The following is an 18,021-nucleotide window of genomic DNA, read 5'->3' on the forward strand; positions in this document are numbered from 1 at the left end:
CGAATGGAAGAGTGTCTTCCCCTCCTCGATGGCCACTTTTCATCAAGTATAGTCATGTGCATCCTACCGGAGTCCTTCACCGAAGAGTTTTTAAATCTGTCATACCCCATTTGAATCAGCTTTTGTTTTGTCGGAGGAGAAGAGCATGCATACATTTAAAAACAATATTCTACTTATTGTTTTATCTATAAAATGTCTTGCACAGCTAACTTCATTTAGTTTTTATCACTTTACAAATTTATTTTTGGATCTACCCCTGTAAAAGTAATTTGCCTCAGTGAAAATTCATTCAATACATTCCGGATACAGTCTGGTGAACTTGGATTGGTCCAGAATAATAACGATGCTTAAAACAGTCACTCAATATTACATCACCCAGTACTTTTGAATGATCTGCAAGTGGAGGAGTCTCATTTTCGTCCATGTTCCTTCCTTGCCGCCTCTCCTCGATTATCTTTGATATTTTTTCAAACGGAGGCAAGAGAGGACGGCGGACGCAGGAGTTGAGCAAATCTAGGTAGTCTAAAACACCCTGGAGACAGAGCTGCATCAGATAAAGCAATCAATGAAAACAAATAACTGTTTGCAACATTTGATTGATGCAGTTGGTTGTTTTGACTGATAGCTGCACCTGTCAAAACGATTACCTGCTTCAGTCCAAACAACCAAACTCAATCAAATAATTAAAGTATTTGATTCATCCTAGGGATGGAGCAGTCATGATACTATTTACTATTAATATCATCACTAGTACTTTATTTTTAATATTAATAGAATTTGTATTTCACTATTTCAAAATGCATGCCAATTTGATAGATGTGAACCTGAATCAAGTTTCTCAGTGTAGGAGTGCTGATTTAGGATCAGTTTTGCCTTTTCGATCATAATGAATAAGATTACATGGACTAGGAGGACCTCCTAGATCAGCACTCCTACTCTGAGAGTCTTGATACATACAGACCATGATTTCAGGGCTATGCATCTGACTGTATCATAGTCCACCAGGTGTCTCCCTCCTCCTGTGAAAGAAGTGGTTTTGAGAGTCTATCAATGGCAAGTGAATGTCATTTATATGCTGAATAATGGTATTGGATTTGAATGGTTTTGTCAGTCAAGGATCCCTCCCTACATTTTACAAATTAAAAATGTTTGTTTCTTCTGGTGATTAGGGTATTTTGGAAGGAATGTTTTGCGAGTCAAGGGCCACATCGTATGACTTGCATCCACTCTCCTTTCAGCTTAGTACCGAGACAGATATCCAGTGCATAATTTGTAAATCGGGAGGTGCTGGAAGAAAAAGTGATCGCGAGAGGGGGGTAAACTGGGGAGTTCTGAGGTACCGGAGAGCATGGGAAAAAAATACATCACCTTTTTATAATAAAGCATTGGATGCAAATCATCACATTTGCGTAGTGGCATAGAACAGTGGAGGAGAGGCACTTACAGAAGTTGCACACATGGGAAATAAATGTGTGGCCTAGGGTCTGGGAAATTTTAGGCCTTTTTATAAACACATTTCGTGCAATTCTACATCATTTTACATGACTGAAGACTTTAGCATAATATTTTTTTAATGCCACGTTCAAAACAACTGGGAAGTCGAAGCTGGGAAATCAGACTTCAGTGCATTCAACACAACTGGGAAATTATGAAAACTAGCTCTGACTGGAAAAATGAGTTTTTAAATGGTCATCCAACTCGGAATTCAAAGTGGGGAACTTTGGCCTCTTTCTAGAGATCAGACTTTCTGATCTGAAGATCACTGACGTCATGATTCAACCTCGTTTTTTCAGAGTTCCCAGTTGTCTTGAAAGCGCCATAATACCGCACAAGTGATCGAAATGACAGGCTACTTTGACACTGACAAACTAAGAATCTGAGATCAATAAAAACTACCTTTGTCTTGAATCCATCAATAGCCTAGGCCTAGCTGTGTGGATATACCTATTGTAGGATACAATCTGAGGAGGAAATTATAGTCCTAAAAATGCTTTCCAGTTTCACTGACTCACACAATGATGTGCAGCTCATTCGCTGGTGATGGCTGATGCGCCTGACAAAAGCGTAATATTGCAGATAGATTTTGTATTCACATAGATTGTAGCTTCCATCAATGTAATTGCATAATTTCCAATCCCCCATATATTTTGGGGTAAATATATACAGTACAAGTCAAGTTTGGACACACCTACTCATTCTCAGGTTTTTCTTTATTTTTGCAATTTTTTACATTGTAGATTAATAGTGAAGACATCAAAACTATGAAATAACACATATGGAATCATGTAGTAACTCAAAAAGTGGTTACCTCAAGAAGCTGGTTGAGAGAATGCCAAGAGTGTATAAAGCTGTCATCAAGGCAAAGGGTGGCTACTTTGAAGAATCTGAAATATAAAATGTATATATTATATTTAGATTTGTTTGAACAATTTTTTTGGTTACTACATGACTCCATATGTTATTTCATAGTTTTGATGTCTTCATTATTATTCTACAATGTAGAAAATAGTACAAATAAAGAAACTCTTGAATGAATAGGTATGGTATGTCCAAACCTTTGACTGGTATTGTGTATATATATATATATATAATATATATATATATATATACATATATATATCATCTTGGGTATCTTAATTTCCACAATTAACAAATAAAATGCTTAATAATGTAGGCAGTTCATGTGAAGGATTGTTACATATAACCAGGATTTCCATTACAAAATGTACCTTTTTGGCAAGTAATTATTATTTTAGCAAACAATTATTGTGATTCATCCTATATTGTCCCTAACATAATTACCCCATAGCAACAGATGTGGGACACACACACACTCATACACACTTCGCACCCTTCCCCCACAAACAACCACAAGCTCAGATGTTCAACAGTTGTTCCATCCCTGAGTCCAACTCAAGAAAGGACGTGATGTGCAAATGCATATACAGTTGTAGCTGTTTGAGATGGCATGCAAAATTGAGCAAGAATGGGCAGATTTGATTAACCAATGTCAAGTCTGAGCTGATGGAGCTCAGATACATCCCCTTCCCCTGAAACACACACACTGGTCCCCCGTTGTGACCATTTTTCCAAGCATCGCTGTGCAGTCAGACCTTTTATTATTTGGTGCCACCAGGGCCACAATTTGCCCCCTCTGATTTGTCCGAGTGTGACCTCCTCCCCATGGGTTACTGCAGCTAGTGTTGCCAGCACTGCCACAACCTGGGTGGGGGCACCCCACCCGGAATCGTACAAGGTTGTCAAGGTTCTCATTAGCAGCTTTGAGAAATTCCTTGTATATTATGCTCACCCGGGCCTCCCGAGTGGCGCTGCGGTCTAAGGCACTGCATCGCAGTACTAGAGGCGTCACTACAGATCCGGGTTCATTCCCGGGCTGTGTCGCAGCAGGCTGAGACCGGGAGACGGTACGGGAGTTGCAGCAATGGGACAAGACTGTAACAAACAAAATTGGGGAGAAAAAGAGGTATGAAATTATTTCAAAATATTATGCTCACCCATCAGGGGGCTTTGGCTTCGTAAGGCCAACCCTGGCAGGCTCAGAACCTTCAGAGGGTGGTGCTGATTTAGTACGTCTCTGAATAGAATTAACGAAGAGGCCACTCGAATGAGCTTTGATCCCATTTAATCAAATTTTTACATTGCAAATAGTGACAATTCTTTTTCATGCCACAAGAGCTACCGGATCCAGCCAAATAGGTTTCGGAATGAAACCGTCCAAAACAAAACTGAGATGTGCCCGGATCCTGTTCCGGCAGGATCCGGCTCAAATTAAGCACTGCGGATACTGCGGATATCACGTGACTGAGTAACCTGCAGCTTCTCTTAGGCCTTTGCTTTATAAAGCAATTTAAAAGGCTCTTCTATTAGAGACTGTGTTAAATCTCCTAACTCAGCACAATGGACCCTTGCGGCACCTTTTCAGGTGTTGTGAAAACTTTTAGTCTCCCAGCTCTCCCGGCCATCATTTCCTGAGCCCTAGTGGCAGAATGAGAGGTGGGAAGGAAAGTTCTTTAAAACACTTTTCTCAGAGCACCTGTTTGAAAACAGTGTTTAGTGTTTATAATCATGCCACTGTGATGGAGAGGGCTCTTAATGTTACTGTGGTTAAATTCCCTTGGCTGAGGCCTTATAGCACTTATGTTGTAGAATCAGGCCAAGGTCTTCTGCCTTTGCCAGCCCACACTTTGTATAGAGTACACTATTGAAACGTAATGCACGTATTGCTCTCAGATTGGATAGTTGAGTGACAGATTGAGTTTCACACGTGACACTAGGATCACACACACAAAGTCAGTTCCATACACACACTCTACGAAGATGAAACCTTCACAAAATGTCACACACTCTCCCTGTCCCTACCGTATACACATGCAAACACCTTCGCCCTTAGCGCAGCTGTGTATTGATGTGTGAATCCGGCTGTAATTACTGCTGCGTCTCTTCCCTGTGCTGGGGTGTCTCTGGGTAATATCTCTGTAAATATATTAATTGTGATAATCTTGTTCTGCTCACTGAGGGCCCCACCACGCTCAAATCAGAGGCAGAACCAAATCTCAATAAGATTATACAATGACCTGGTAGGTGCTGCAGGTCACTGACCACCAAAACAGAATGTTTTTAAAACCGTTTTTCCCCCACAGCAGTCAGAACCTTGAACTCTATTCACTAGCCCCCCCCCCACCCCCTCCCTATGGCTGCTCTAGGGATCTAGGGACTTTATGGATTGTTGATATTTATGAATTGTGGTGATGCTATTCTAGCTGCTTGGCACATTTGTGAATGTAAATCCTGTATATGTCAGTGGAGGCTGCTGAGGGAGGACGACTCATAATTGTTGGAATGAGGCTTATGAAAGGGCATCACACGAAACCATGTGTTTGATGTATTTGATACCATTCCACTGATTCCGCTCCAGCCATTACCACAAGCCTGTCCTCACCAATTAAGGTGTGTGTGTGTGTGTGTGTGTGTGTATACACAGTGGGGAGAACAAGTATTTGATACACTGCTGATTTTGCAGGTTTTCCTACTTACAAAGCATGTAGAGGTCTGTAATTTCTATCATAGGTACACTTCAACTGTGAGAGACGGAATCTAAAACAAAAATCCAGAAAATCACATTGTATGATTTTTAAGTAATTAATTTGCATTTTATTACATGACATAAGTATTTGATCACCTACCAACCATTAAGAATTCCGGCTCTCACAGACCTGTTCGTTTTTCTTTAAGAATCCCTCCTGTTCTCCACTCATTACCTGTATTAACTGCTTCTGTTTGAACTCGTTACCTGTATAAAAGACACCTGTCCACACACTCAATCAAACAGACTCCAACCTCTCCACAATGGCCAAGAACAGAGAGCTGTGTAAGGACATCAGGGATAAAATTGTAAACCTGCACAAGGCTGGGATGGGCTACAGGACAATAGGCAAGCAGCTTGGTGAGAAGGCAACAACTGTTGGCGCAATTATTAGAAAATGGAAGAAGTTCAAGATGACGGTCAATCACCCTCGGTCTGGGGCTCCATGCAAGATCTCACTTCGTGGGGCATCAATGATCATGAGGAAGGTGAGGGATCAGCCCAGAACTACACAGCATGACCTGGTCAATGACCTGAAGAGAGCTGGGACCACAGTCTCAAAGAACCATTAGTAACACACTACGCCGTCATGGATTAAAATCCTGCAGCGCAGGCAAGGTCCCCCTGCTCAAGCCAGCGCATGTCCAGGCCCGTCTGAAGTTTGCCAATGACCATCTGGATGATCCAGAGGAGGAATTGGAGAAGGTCATGTGGTCTGATGAGACAAAAATAGAGCTTTTTGGTCTAAACTCCACTCGCAGTGTTTGGAGGAAGAAGGATGAGTACAACCCCAAGAACACCATCCCAACCGTGCAGCATGGAGGTGGAAACATCATTCTTTGGGGATGCTTTTCTGCAAAGGGTTAGGAAAAGGACGACTGCACCATATTGAAGGGAGGATGGATGGGACCATGTATCGTGAAATCTTGGCCAACAACCTCCTTCCCTCAGTAAGAGCATTGAAGATGGGTCGTGGCTGGGTCTTCCAGCATGACAACGACCTGAAACACACAGCCAGGACAACTAAGGACTGGCTCCGTAAGAAGCATCTCAAGGTCCTGGAGTGGCCTAGCCAGTCTCCAGACCTGAACCCAATAGAAAATCTTTGGAGGGAGCTGAAAGTCCCTATTGCCCAGCGACAGCCCCGAAACCTGAAGGATCTGGAGAAGGTCTGTATGGATGAGTGGGCCAAAATCCCTGCTGCAGTGTGTGCAAACCTGGTCAAGAACTACAGGAACATATGATCTCTGTAATTGCAAACAAAGGATTCTGTACCAAATATTAAGTTATGCTTTTCTGATGTATCAAATACTTAGGTCATGCAATAAAAATGCAAATGAATTACTTAAAAAATCATACAATGTGATTTTCTGGATTTTTGTTTTAGATTCCGTCTCACAGTTTAAGTGTACCTATGATAAAAATTACAGACCTCTACATGCTTTGTAAGTAGGAAAACCTGCAAAATCGGCAGTGTATCAAATACTTGTTCTCCCCACTGTATATATATGTGTATATTAGGTACTTCAGAGCTACAGTACTGTAAACAAATACCACCAACCTTGGTTGCATGGCAATAAAGTATCTGCTTTACAGTGGTGTAAAGTACTTAAATAAAAATACTTTAAAGTACAACTGAAGTAGGTTTTGGGGGAATCTGTACATTTTATATTTTTGACAACTTTTACTTCACTCCTAAAGAAAATTATGTACTTTTTACTCCATACATTTTCCCTGACACCGAAATGCTTAGCAGGACAGGAAAATGGTCCAATTCAGGCAGTTATCAAGAGAACCTCCTTGGTCATCCCTACTGCCTCCGATCTGGCGGACTCACTAAACACACATGCTTATTTTGTAAATTATGTCTGAGTGTTGGAGCATGCTCCTGGATAGCCGTAAATAAAATAAATAAATGAAAGAATTGTGACTTCTGTTTTTCTTAATCTTAGGAATTTTAAATTATTTATACTTTACTTTGGATAATTATGTATATTTAAAACCAACTACTTTTAGACTTGTGTTTTACTAGGTGACTCCATTTTTACTTTCAGGTATCTTTACTTTTACTCAAGTATGACAATTCGGTACTTTTTTCACCTCTGCATGTTTCTCTTTAGGAGGTAGGCTATCCACAGTCCAAAACTGAAAATCTTAGAAACAGTGTTGCAACTGATCTGAACTGGCCTGACTTGCCCACACACTCTCCCCCTTTCTGTCTTACACACACCCTCCACTGGACAATGCAATGATTTCTGACTAAGCGACAGTCATCGAGCCTCAAGCTAGACTGTTTGATTCCTATTCTACTTCGAAACCTCGTAGACAAGCAAATTGAAAACTCTCTTTTCTCTGCTCGGTGGCGATGGGAATTGATGTTGCCAAAATAATTTGGTCTCCTATCCTCCCGTTCCTCTCGCCATCCACCATTCCCTGATCATTGAACACTTGGGACCATCACAGCTTCCATGACGCACTGTAGAGGGAGCGTTAAATGTGTGACTGCTGTTTTGATGTGCAATCACTGGTGGCTTAGGTGATTCTATTTCTATGAAGACATGTTTTGTTCTTTCGCACCTTCTCTCCCTCTATTGTCTCACTCCCTTTTTATTCCAATCAGCATGTTGTTCTTTCTCATTCCTCCTAACTCTCTGTCTTGTCTCTGTTTCCCTCCCATTTCATTCTTTCAATCTTTCAGAATCCATCTCTCCTCCCCTTTGTTTCAGTCCCCCATCACACCTTTGATTTCATAGTTGCCGTGGTGACATGTTCCCGCCTTTGATCATGGCGAATAAGACATTGGCAGGATTCTCTTTTTAATGAGTCTACACCAGTCTACACCTATTACAGCAAGGATATATCTATATTTTTTTATAAATGGTCCTTGTTCAGATGTATCAAACCCCTTTGGAGATCTACCTAATATTTTGCTCTTTCGTTTATTCTTTCGCATTGTCAAATTCTCCATGGGGACTATTGTGAAATCAACTGATTTTGTTCATTCTCGGCCACAAAGAAGCTTGCTCTTCTAGGTGTAGACATTGAAATGCACTGTGATCATATGAGACGGGTGGGGATGAATCTCCCGAGGTTGATCTTTGTTGTCAAATTTATGCTTTCGATAGATGTATGTAATTGGTCTCCCTCTCTCTTTTCTCTGTCTTTGTCCTTTCTCTCTCCTTTGTAGGCTGAGAATTCAGCCCTGGCCCTTGCGAATGAAAGCCAGAGAGAAGCCTATGAAAGGTGTCTGGATGAGGTGAGTTTCATATAGAGAAGGAGAAGGTCGTCCTGACTGTGTCACACTATGTTTTGTCTGTCTCTGTAACCACTACATAATTCTCAGCTTTTATACACTGCTAAGTTTACTATTCTTAAGCCTCAAATCATTCTCCATTTATGACCAAAGACTAGTAAAGATGAAACTTTAATTCTATCTTTTTCAGGTGGCCAACCATGTAGTACAGGCTCTTCTGAATCAAAAGGTAAGACATAGTTCATGAAGACAAGTCGATGACGTTCAGACTCAACAGTCTAACAAGTTAATGAGCAGTTATTTTACACAAGTTTAGTGTGTGTTCGTGCGTGCATGCCTGCGTGTGTAAATGTGAAGGTTTGTTGATTTGTTTTGTGTGCGTGTTTGTTCTAGGACCTGCGGGAGGAGTGTATTAAGCTGAAGATGCGTGTGTTTGACCTGGAGAGACAGAACATAACCCTGACTAAGCTCTTTGCCCAGAAACCACACCCCCAGGCCAGCCATCTGCAGCAGGTACAGAATGTGTGATGTGTTCTGTGTGTGTTCATGAAATTGATTTCTCTGTGAAGATTTAGAAATAAATTACGCATAAATGAACAAGTTGCTTTTCATTTTGTTTCAGTTGCTTAGTTTTTGCAAAACTGTAATGAATTTGACAAGATAAAGGATAATTAGGCATGAGTTAATTATCTGCCAAAATTGTTGCAACCCCTATTACTAGCCTATTCAACCTCTCTTTTGTATCGTCTGAGATCCTCAAAGATTGGAATGCTGCCGCGGTCATCCCCCTCTTCAAAGGGGGAGACACTCTAGACCCAAACTGCTACAGACCTATATCTATCCTACCCTGCCTTTCTATAAGGTTTTCGAAAGCCAAGTTAACAAACAGATCACTGACCATTTCGAATCCCACCATGCCTTCTCCGCTACGCAATCTGGTTTCCGAGCTGGTCGTGGGTGCACCTCAGCCACGCTCAAGGTCCTAAACGATATCATAACCGCCATTGATAAGAGACTACTGTGCAGCTGTATTCATCGACCTGGCCAAGGCTTTTGACTCTGTCAATCACCACATTCTTATCGGAAGACTCAACAGCCTTGGTTTCTCAAATGACTGCCTTGCCTGGTTCACCAACTACTTCTCAGAGTTCAGTGTGTCAAATCGGAGGGCCTTTTGTCCGGACCTTTGGCAGTCTCTGTGGGGGTGCCACAGGGTTAAATTCTCGGGCCGACTCTCTTCTCTGTATACATTAATGATATCACTCTTGCTGCTGGTGATTCTCTGATCCACCTCTACGCAGATGACACCATTCTGTATACTTCTGGCCCTTCTTTGGACACTGTGTTAACTAACCTCCAAACGAGCTTCAATGCCATACAACTCTCCTTCCGTTTAGTTTAGTTTGATTAATTCAACCATTTAAAAAAACAAGCACATAAAACTTAAAAGCCATACACGCACATTAATAAAATCATTGAAGATAACACACAATAAAGTCTGGGACTTATTTCCATTGTGGTCCTCTTGAGACACGATGGCTATACAAGATGGAACACAGTTAAACACAGTATGGCAGTGAAATAATAAAACAAAAACAGAGAAGAAGAACATCTATCTCATCATTCCAGTTACATCATAGGGGTTATTCATATGGGGACAGAGGACATCAAACATATTTTTACTTTTTATTTTTAAAGCTGTCCAGAGAGGACGTTGTTTTTATAGGCAGAGGCAACTCATTCCATTCTGAGGCTCCAGTATACAAGAAAGTACCTTTCCCAGCATTACTCCTGAACCTGTATGAGCACACATCAGCAACACCTGATCTGGTGCTGTGATTGTGTGCATCCCTAACACAAGGTAAGTAATTTAGATATCTGGGCGCAGGACCATAAATACTCCTGAAAACCAAACCTAGTCTAATCTGGGACACCCTAGCCTCAACAGGCAGCCAGTTTAGTTCCTGAAAGCAGCTCCTGCCTATGTTTGTACGTGGACTCACCTTCAATACTACCCTGATCAACTTATTCTGGGCTATCTGGAGCTTCCCCTTCATAAGTTTAGATAAGCCCCCAAACCAGGAAGTACTAGAATAGTCAAAATGGCATTGAATGAGGGCAGTAGCTAGCACTTTCCTTATCAAGCATCTTGGACTTTCTAGCCAAAAACTTAGTCCTGGCATTAACCTTCCCTAGCACCTTATTGCCCATGCTCACACCCCCCAAACTTAGCTACTTGGGATGTATCCTTGATGTAACGGAGGTTTTTGTAGTCAGCATCTCACCCCCTAACTCCACTCTGATTTCAGACAACCTACACAATTTAGGTCTGGATCCAAAAATAAGTGCAGAGATGGCTTATTATCTCCAAGCCATTTGCTAATGTTAGTAAGCTCTATGCTAAGTATGTTCTCCAACATAGTTTAACTTTTGTGAGACACCAGAAGTGTAGAATCATCCACATAAAGAAATAGAAGGCAAGAACAGGCCTCTTTCATATCATTAATATACAATAAAAACAGCAGAGACCCAAGCACGCTTCCCTGCGTAACGCCCCAACTGATTGGTTTTGCCTGAGACAGTGAACCATTAACCTCTACTACTTGCTCCCTTCCTGATAACTAGGACTTTACCCAGCCTAGAGTGATACTACTTAACCCCAGTGCCTACAGTTTGGAGATTAGGAGACAGTGGATAACTGTATCAAAGGCCTTCTGTAGGTCAAGCCGTACCATTCCACACAGATTTCCCTCATCAATCTCTTTCCTGATGAAGTCAGTCAAGTAAAGTAGACATGAATCAGTGGAGTATGTTTTTCTACAACCCGACTGAAAATCATACATTAGACCCTGTTTGTTAACATATTCATACATTTGCTCATGTACAACTCTCCATCTTTGATGTTACACAGAGGATAGATACAGGCCTATAGTTCCCAGGGTCAGACTTGATCACCTTCTTATACAGAGGTATAACTTTAGCTTGTTTCATGTCCCTGGGAAAGGTGCCTTGTTCAAGAGAGATTAACAATATGCGTAATACAAGGGCCAATTTGCTCAGCAGAATCATTTAGACACCTTGCAGGAATATTATCCAGGACTGTGGCTTTGGAGCATTTAAGCTCTGCCAGCATACTGACTATTTTGGCTGTTGCTACCTTTGCAAAAGAAAAAGAGTTTGGCTGAACCCCTAACTCTAAATAATACTTCTCGACTTGGTTGCTTCCATACAAACCATAACTGGTGGGCAGCTTGCTAACCAGCTTGCTGGCAACAGAAGTTTTTAAAAAAAGAGTTGAATTCATTGGCAACCTCTGCTTTTTCCTATACCATCTCCCCTTTGATGTTCAGTCCAATACTGTTTAGTTTGTTTTTGGTAGTACTACTACAGCCTAGGTAAGGAACCTTAAATGATTTCCATAGCTTGTTAGGGCCCTTTTTGTTTTCAATGATTTTCTCAGCAAAGTAACCCCTCTTAGCTTCATCCATCCTCCTCTGTGCTCCATTTCTGTGACGTTTATATAGGACAAAATCAGGTTGCTCATGAGAGTTCTTAAATGTCTTAAAGGCCTTATTCCTGGCTTGGATAGATTCTAGAATTTCATGATTAAACCAAGGGCTTGATCTCTGCTTTACCCTGGCCCGTCTAATGGGAGCCATCACATTCACCACATCAAGGAATCTACATTTAAAGACTTCCCAGGCATTGTCTACCTCTACACTATCTAGTACAGGTGACCAGTCAATTGTACCTTCTTCCTCCCTAAACTTTTCTACACAGTATTTTTTGAGTCCTCTGATTTGGTTTTGTGACACTTAAATATATCTTTAAAAATCCTCCTTGTGCAAAATGTAATAAAATGATCACGGATTCCATAGACTATTACTCCACTCTGTGATATTTTAGATTTATCAGACACCAATATTAAGTTAATTGTACTTTGCACTGTTTCACATATCCTGGTGGGATCTTTTGTAATTTGGGTCAGAGCAAGTGATCCCTCGCTTCATATTTGCCGCCAAACCCACTGGCTCCAGGTCATCTACAAGTCTTTGCTAGGTAAAGCCCCACCTTATCTCAGCTCACTGGTCACCATAGCAGCACCCACCCTTAGCACGCGCTCCAGCAGGTATATTTCACTGGTCACCCCCAAAGCCAATTCCTACTTTGGCTGCCTTTCCTTCCAGTTCTCTGCTGCCAATGACTGGAACAACCTGCAAAAATCACTGATGCTGGAGACTCATATCTCCCTCACTAACTTTAAGCACCAGCTGTCAGAACAGCTCACAGATCACTGCACTTGTACATGGTCCATCTGTAAAAAGCCCATCCAACTACCTCATCCCCATATTGTTATTTATTTTGCTCCTTTGCACCCCAATATCTCTACTTGCACATTCATCTTCTGCACATATATCACTCCAGTGTTTAATTGCCATATTGTAATTATTTTTCCACTATGGCCTATTTATTGCCTTACCTCCCTTATCCTACCTCATTTGCACACACTGTATAGTTGAAGTCGGAAGTTTACATACACTTAGGTTGGAGTCATTAAAACTAGTTTTTCAACCACTCCACAAATGTCTTGTTAACAAACTATAGTTTTGGCAAGTCGGTTAGGACATCTACTTTGTGCATTACACAAGTCATTTTTCCAACAATTGTTTACAGACAGATTATTTCACTTACAATTCACTGTATCACAATTCCAATGGGTCAGAAGTTTCCATACACTAAGTTGACTGTGCCTTTAAACAGCTTAGAAAATTCCAGAAAATTATGTCATGGCTTTAGATGCATCTGATTAGGCTAATTGACATCATTTGAGTCAATTGGAGGTGTACCTATGGATGTATTTCAAGGCCTACCTTCAAACTCAGTGCCTCTTTGCTTGACATCATGGGAAAATCAATAGAAATCAGCCAAGACCTCCACAAGTCTGGTTCATCCTTGGGAGCAATTTCCAAACACCTGAAGGTACCACTTTCATCTGTACAAACAATAGTACGCAAGTATAAACACGATGGGACCACACAGCCGTCATACCGCTCTGGAAGGAGACGCGTTCTGTCTCCTAGAGATGAATGTACTTTGTTGCGAAAAGTGCAAATTAATCACAGAACAACAACAAAGGACCTTGTGAAGATGTAGGAAACTGGTACAAAAGTATCTATATCCACAGTAAAACGAGTCCTACAGTGGGGCAAAAAAGTATTTAGTCAGCCACTAATTGTGCAAGTTCTCCCACTTAAAAAGATGAGAGGCCTGTAATTTTCATCATAGGTACACTTCAACTATGACAGACAAAATGAGGGAAAAAATTCCAGAAAATCACATTGTAGGATTTTTAATGAATTTATTTGCAAATTATGGTGGAAAATAAGTATTTGGTCAATAACAAAAGTTTATCTCAATACTTTGCCATTGCCAACAAAGGGTATATAGCAGAGATAGCAGAGTCTTCACAAGGTTTTCACACACTTGTTGCTGGTATTTTGGCCCATTCCTCCATGCAGATCTCTTCTAGAGCAGTGATTGTTTTGGGGCTGTTGCTGGGCAACACGGACTTTCAACTCCCTCCAAAGATTTTCTATGGTGTTGAGATCTGGAGACTGGCTAGGCCACTCCAGGACCTTGAAATGCTTCTTACGAAGCCACTCCTTCGTTGCCCGGGCGGTGTGTTTGGGATCATTGTCATGCTGAAAGACCCAGCCACGTTTAATCTTCAATGCCCTTGCTTGATGGAAGGAGGTTTTCACTCAAAATCTCACGATACATGGCCTCATTCATTCTTTCCTTTACACGGATCAGTCATCCTGGTCCCTTTGCAGAAAAACAGCCCCAAAGCATGATGTTTCCACCCCCATGCTTCACAGTAGGTATGGTGTTCTTTGGATGCAACTCAGCATTCTTTGTCCTCCAAACACGACGAGTTGAGTTTTTACCAAAATTCTATTTTGGTTTCATCTGACCAAATGACTTTCTCCCAATCTTCTTCTGGCTCATCCAAATGCTCTCTAGCAAACTTCAGACGGGCCTGGACATGTACTGGCTTAAGCAGGGGGACACGTCTGGCACTGCAGGATTTGAGTCCCTGGCGGCGTAGTGTGTTACTGATGGTAGGCTTTGTTACTTTGGTCCCATCTCTCTGCAGGTCATTCACTAGGTCCCCCCGTGTGGTTCTGGGATTTTTGCTCACCGTTCTTGTGATAATTTTGACCCCACGGGGTGAGATCTTGCGTGGAGCCCCAGATCGAGGGAGATTATCAGTGGTCTTGTATGTCTTCCATTTCCTAATAATTGCTCCCACAGTTGATTTCTTCAAACCAAGCTGCTTACCTATTGCAGATTCAGTCTTCCCAGCCTGGTGCAGGTCTACAATTTTGTTTCTGGTGTCCTTTGACAGCTCTTTGGTCTTGGCCATAGTGGAGTTTGGAGTGTGACTGTTTGAGGTTGTTTGAGGTCTTTTATACTGATAACAAGTTCAAACAGGTGCCATTAATACAGGTAACGAGTGGAGGACAGGTCTGTGAGAGCCAGAAATGTTGCTTGTTTGTAGGTGACCAAATACTTATGTTCCACCATCATTTGCAAATGAATTCATTAAAAATCCTACAATGTGATTTTCTGGGAAAAAAAATCTCATTTTGTCTGTCATAGTTGAAGTGTACCTATGATGAAAATTACAGGCCTCATCTTTTTAAGTGGGAGAACTTGCACAGTTGGTGGCTGACTAAATACTTTTTTGCCCCACTGTATATCGACATAACTTGAAAGGCCGCTCAGCAAGGAAAAAGCCACTGCTCCAAAACCGCCATAAAAAAGCTAGACTACAGTTTGCAAATGCACATGGGGACAAGGATTGTACTTTTTGGAGAAATGTTCTCTGGTCTGATGAAACAAAAATAGAACTGTTTGGCCATAATGGCCATCGTTATGTTTGGAGGAAAAAGGGGCATGCTTGCAAGCCGAAGAACACCACCCCAAACGTGAAGCACGGGGTTGGCAGCATCATGTTGTGGGGGTGCTTTGCTGCAGGAGGGACTGGTGCACTTCACAAAATAGATGGCATCATGAGGAAAGACAATTATGTGGATATATTGAAGCAACACCTCAAGACATCAGTCACGAAGTTAAAGCTTGGTCGCAAATGGGTCTTCCAAATGGACAATGATCCCAAGCATACTTCCAAAGTTGTGGCAAATGGCTTAAGGACAACAAAGTCAAGGTATTGGAGTGGCCATCACAAAGCCCTGACCTCATAGCCTGGTTCCTCTCTAGGTTTCTTCCTAGGGTTCCGGCTTTTCTAGGGAGTTTTTCCTAGCCACCATGCTTCTACACTTGCATTGCTTGCTGTTTGAGGTTTTAGGCTGGGTTTCTGTACAGCACTTTGTGACATCAGCTGATGTAAGAAGGACATTTTAAAGACGATTGATGGATTGATTGATTGATTGACCTCAATCCTATAGAAAAATTGTGGGCAGGACTGAAAAAGCGTGTGCGTGCAAGGAGGCCTACAAACCTGACTCAGTTACACCAGCTCTGTCGGGAAGGAATGGGCCAAAATTCACCCAACTTCTTGTGGGAAGCTTGTGGAAGCTTACCCGAAACGTTTGACCCAAGTTAACCAATTTAAAGCCAATGCTACCAAATTCTAATTGAGTGTATGTAAACTTCTGACCCAATGGGAATGTGATGAAATAATTCTCTCTGCTATTATTCTGACATTTCACATTCTTCAAATAAAGTGGTGATCCTAACTGACCTAAGGCAGGGAATTTTTACTAGGATTAAATGTCAGGAATGGTGAAAAACTGAGTTTAAATGTATTTGTCTAAGGTGTATGTAAACTTCCGACTTCAACTGTATATAGACTTTTTCTATTGTACTATTGACTGTATGTTTGTTTATTATATGTGTAACTCTGTGTTTGACACACTGTTTGCTTTATCTTGGCCAGGTCGCAGTTTTAAATGAGAACTTGTTCTCAACTAACCTACCTGGTTAAATAAAGGTGAAATAAAATATATAGAAATTAGTATTGACAGACTGTTGTTGAAAGTGTGACCAAAGAATGGATTTAAGTCTGTCCGTTGGCTCTCGGATCATTTGGACTGTTAATGAGAATTTGGATATGAATGTTTTTTTCCATAATTCCTCACATCAGAATACCCACAGAGAAAATAACGTCTATCCCATCAAATTGGAGAGACTCATTTTTGCCTGTGTGTGATATGCTTATCTAAACCACTGGGGGAGAGGGAGAACCTCTTTTCTGCCTTGCTTGTCTCCTGTTCATTATGATTATATTCAGAACACGATCAAAGTATGGTCCTATGTGTCATCCTGTTTCTGTTTACTACTTAATAAGAACGTTGTTTCTGAGGTAATCTGCTTTCATTTGGTAGGGAGATGAGAAGCTATCACACATCTCTGTCACGCTGATCTCATTATTGTTGTTGCTTAGGTGATTGTTGTCAAGGTGAAATGTGGAACTGTTATATGAAGGCTAGTTTTAGAATTCTATCACATATCCTCCATAGTGCGTAGTGATCTATTCTGTGTTGATATAGTCAGATAGATGTGAGATTGAAATATTACAGCAAGGACTATGATGCCTTGCTGCTCTTTGGATTTACAGTGGGGCAAAAAAGTATTTATTCAGCCACCAATTGTGCAAGTTCTCCCACTTAAAAAGATGAGAGGCCTGTACTTTTCATCATAGGTACACTTCAACTATGACAGACAAAATGAGAAGAAAAATCCAGAAAATCACTTTGTAGGATTTTTAATGAATTTATTTGCAAATTATGGTGGAAAATAAGTATTTGGTCACCTACAAACAAGCAAAATTTCTGGCTCTCACAGACCTGTAACTTCTTCTTTGAGGCTCCTCTGTCCTCCACTCGTTACCTGTATTAATGGCACTTGTTATCAGTATAAAAGACACCTGTCCACAACCTCAAACAGTCACACTCAAAACTCCACTATGGCCAAGACCAAAGAGCTGTCAAAGGACACCGAAAACAAAATTGTAGACCTGCACCAGGCTGGGAAGACTGAATCTGCAATAGGTAAGCAGCTTGGTTTGAAGAAATCAACTGTGGGAGCAATTATTAGGAAATGGAAGACATACAAGACCACTGATAATCTCCCTCGATCTGGGGCTCCACGCAAGATCTCACCCCGTGGGGTCAAAATGATCACAAGAATGGTGAGCAAAAATCCCAGAACCACACGGGGGGACCTAGTGAATGACCTGCAGAGAGATGGGACCAAAGTAACAAAGCCTACCATCAGTAACACACTACGCCGCCAGGGACTCAAATCCTGCAGTGCCAGACGTGTCCCCCTGCTTAAGCCAGTACATGTCCAGGCCCGTCTGAAGTTTGCTAGAGAGCATTTGGATGATCCAGAAGAAGATTGGGAGAATGTCATATGGTCAGATGAAACCAAAATATAACTTTTTGGTTAAAAACTCAACTCGTCGTGTTTGGAGGACAAAGAATACTGAGTTGCATCCAAAGAACACCATACCTACTGTGGGGCATGGGGGTGGAAACATCATGCTTTGGGGTAGTTTTTCTGCAAAGGAACCAGGACGACTGATCCGTGTAAAGGAAAGAATGAATGGGGCCATGTATCGTGAGATTTTGAGTGA

General features: G+C 41.4%; 1 protein-coding gene across 5 annotated transcripts in view; it reads left to right on the forward strand.

The window, feature by feature from the left end:
- Positions 1 to 18,021, forward strand: part of LOC110528236 (nck-associated protein 5-like) — a 99,951-nt gene that overhangs the window by 63,030 nt on the left and 18,900 nt on the right. For all 5 annotated transcript variants that reach the window (XM_021610122.3, XM_090241506.1, XM_090241504.1 and 2 more), the window contains 3 exons: positions 8,292 to 8,360; positions 8,548 to 8,586; positions 8,751 to 8,870. In XM_021610122.3, coding sequence (XP_021465797.3) covers positions 8,292 to 8,360; positions 8,548 to 8,586; positions 8,751 to 8,870 — 228 coding nt within the window. The remainder of the gene's footprint in view (positions 1 to 8,291; positions 8,361 to 8,547; positions 8,587 to 8,750; positions 8,871 to 18,021) is intronic.

The sequence above is a fragment of the Oncorhynchus mykiss genome, chromosome 7 (assembly GCF_057628025.1).
Source record: "Oncorhynchus mykiss isolate SJ-2025 chromosome 7, ASM5762802v1, whole genome shotgun sequence".
Lineage (NCBI taxonomy): Eukaryota > Metazoa > Chordata > Actinopteri > Salmoniformes > Salmonidae > Oncorhynchus > Oncorhynchus mykiss.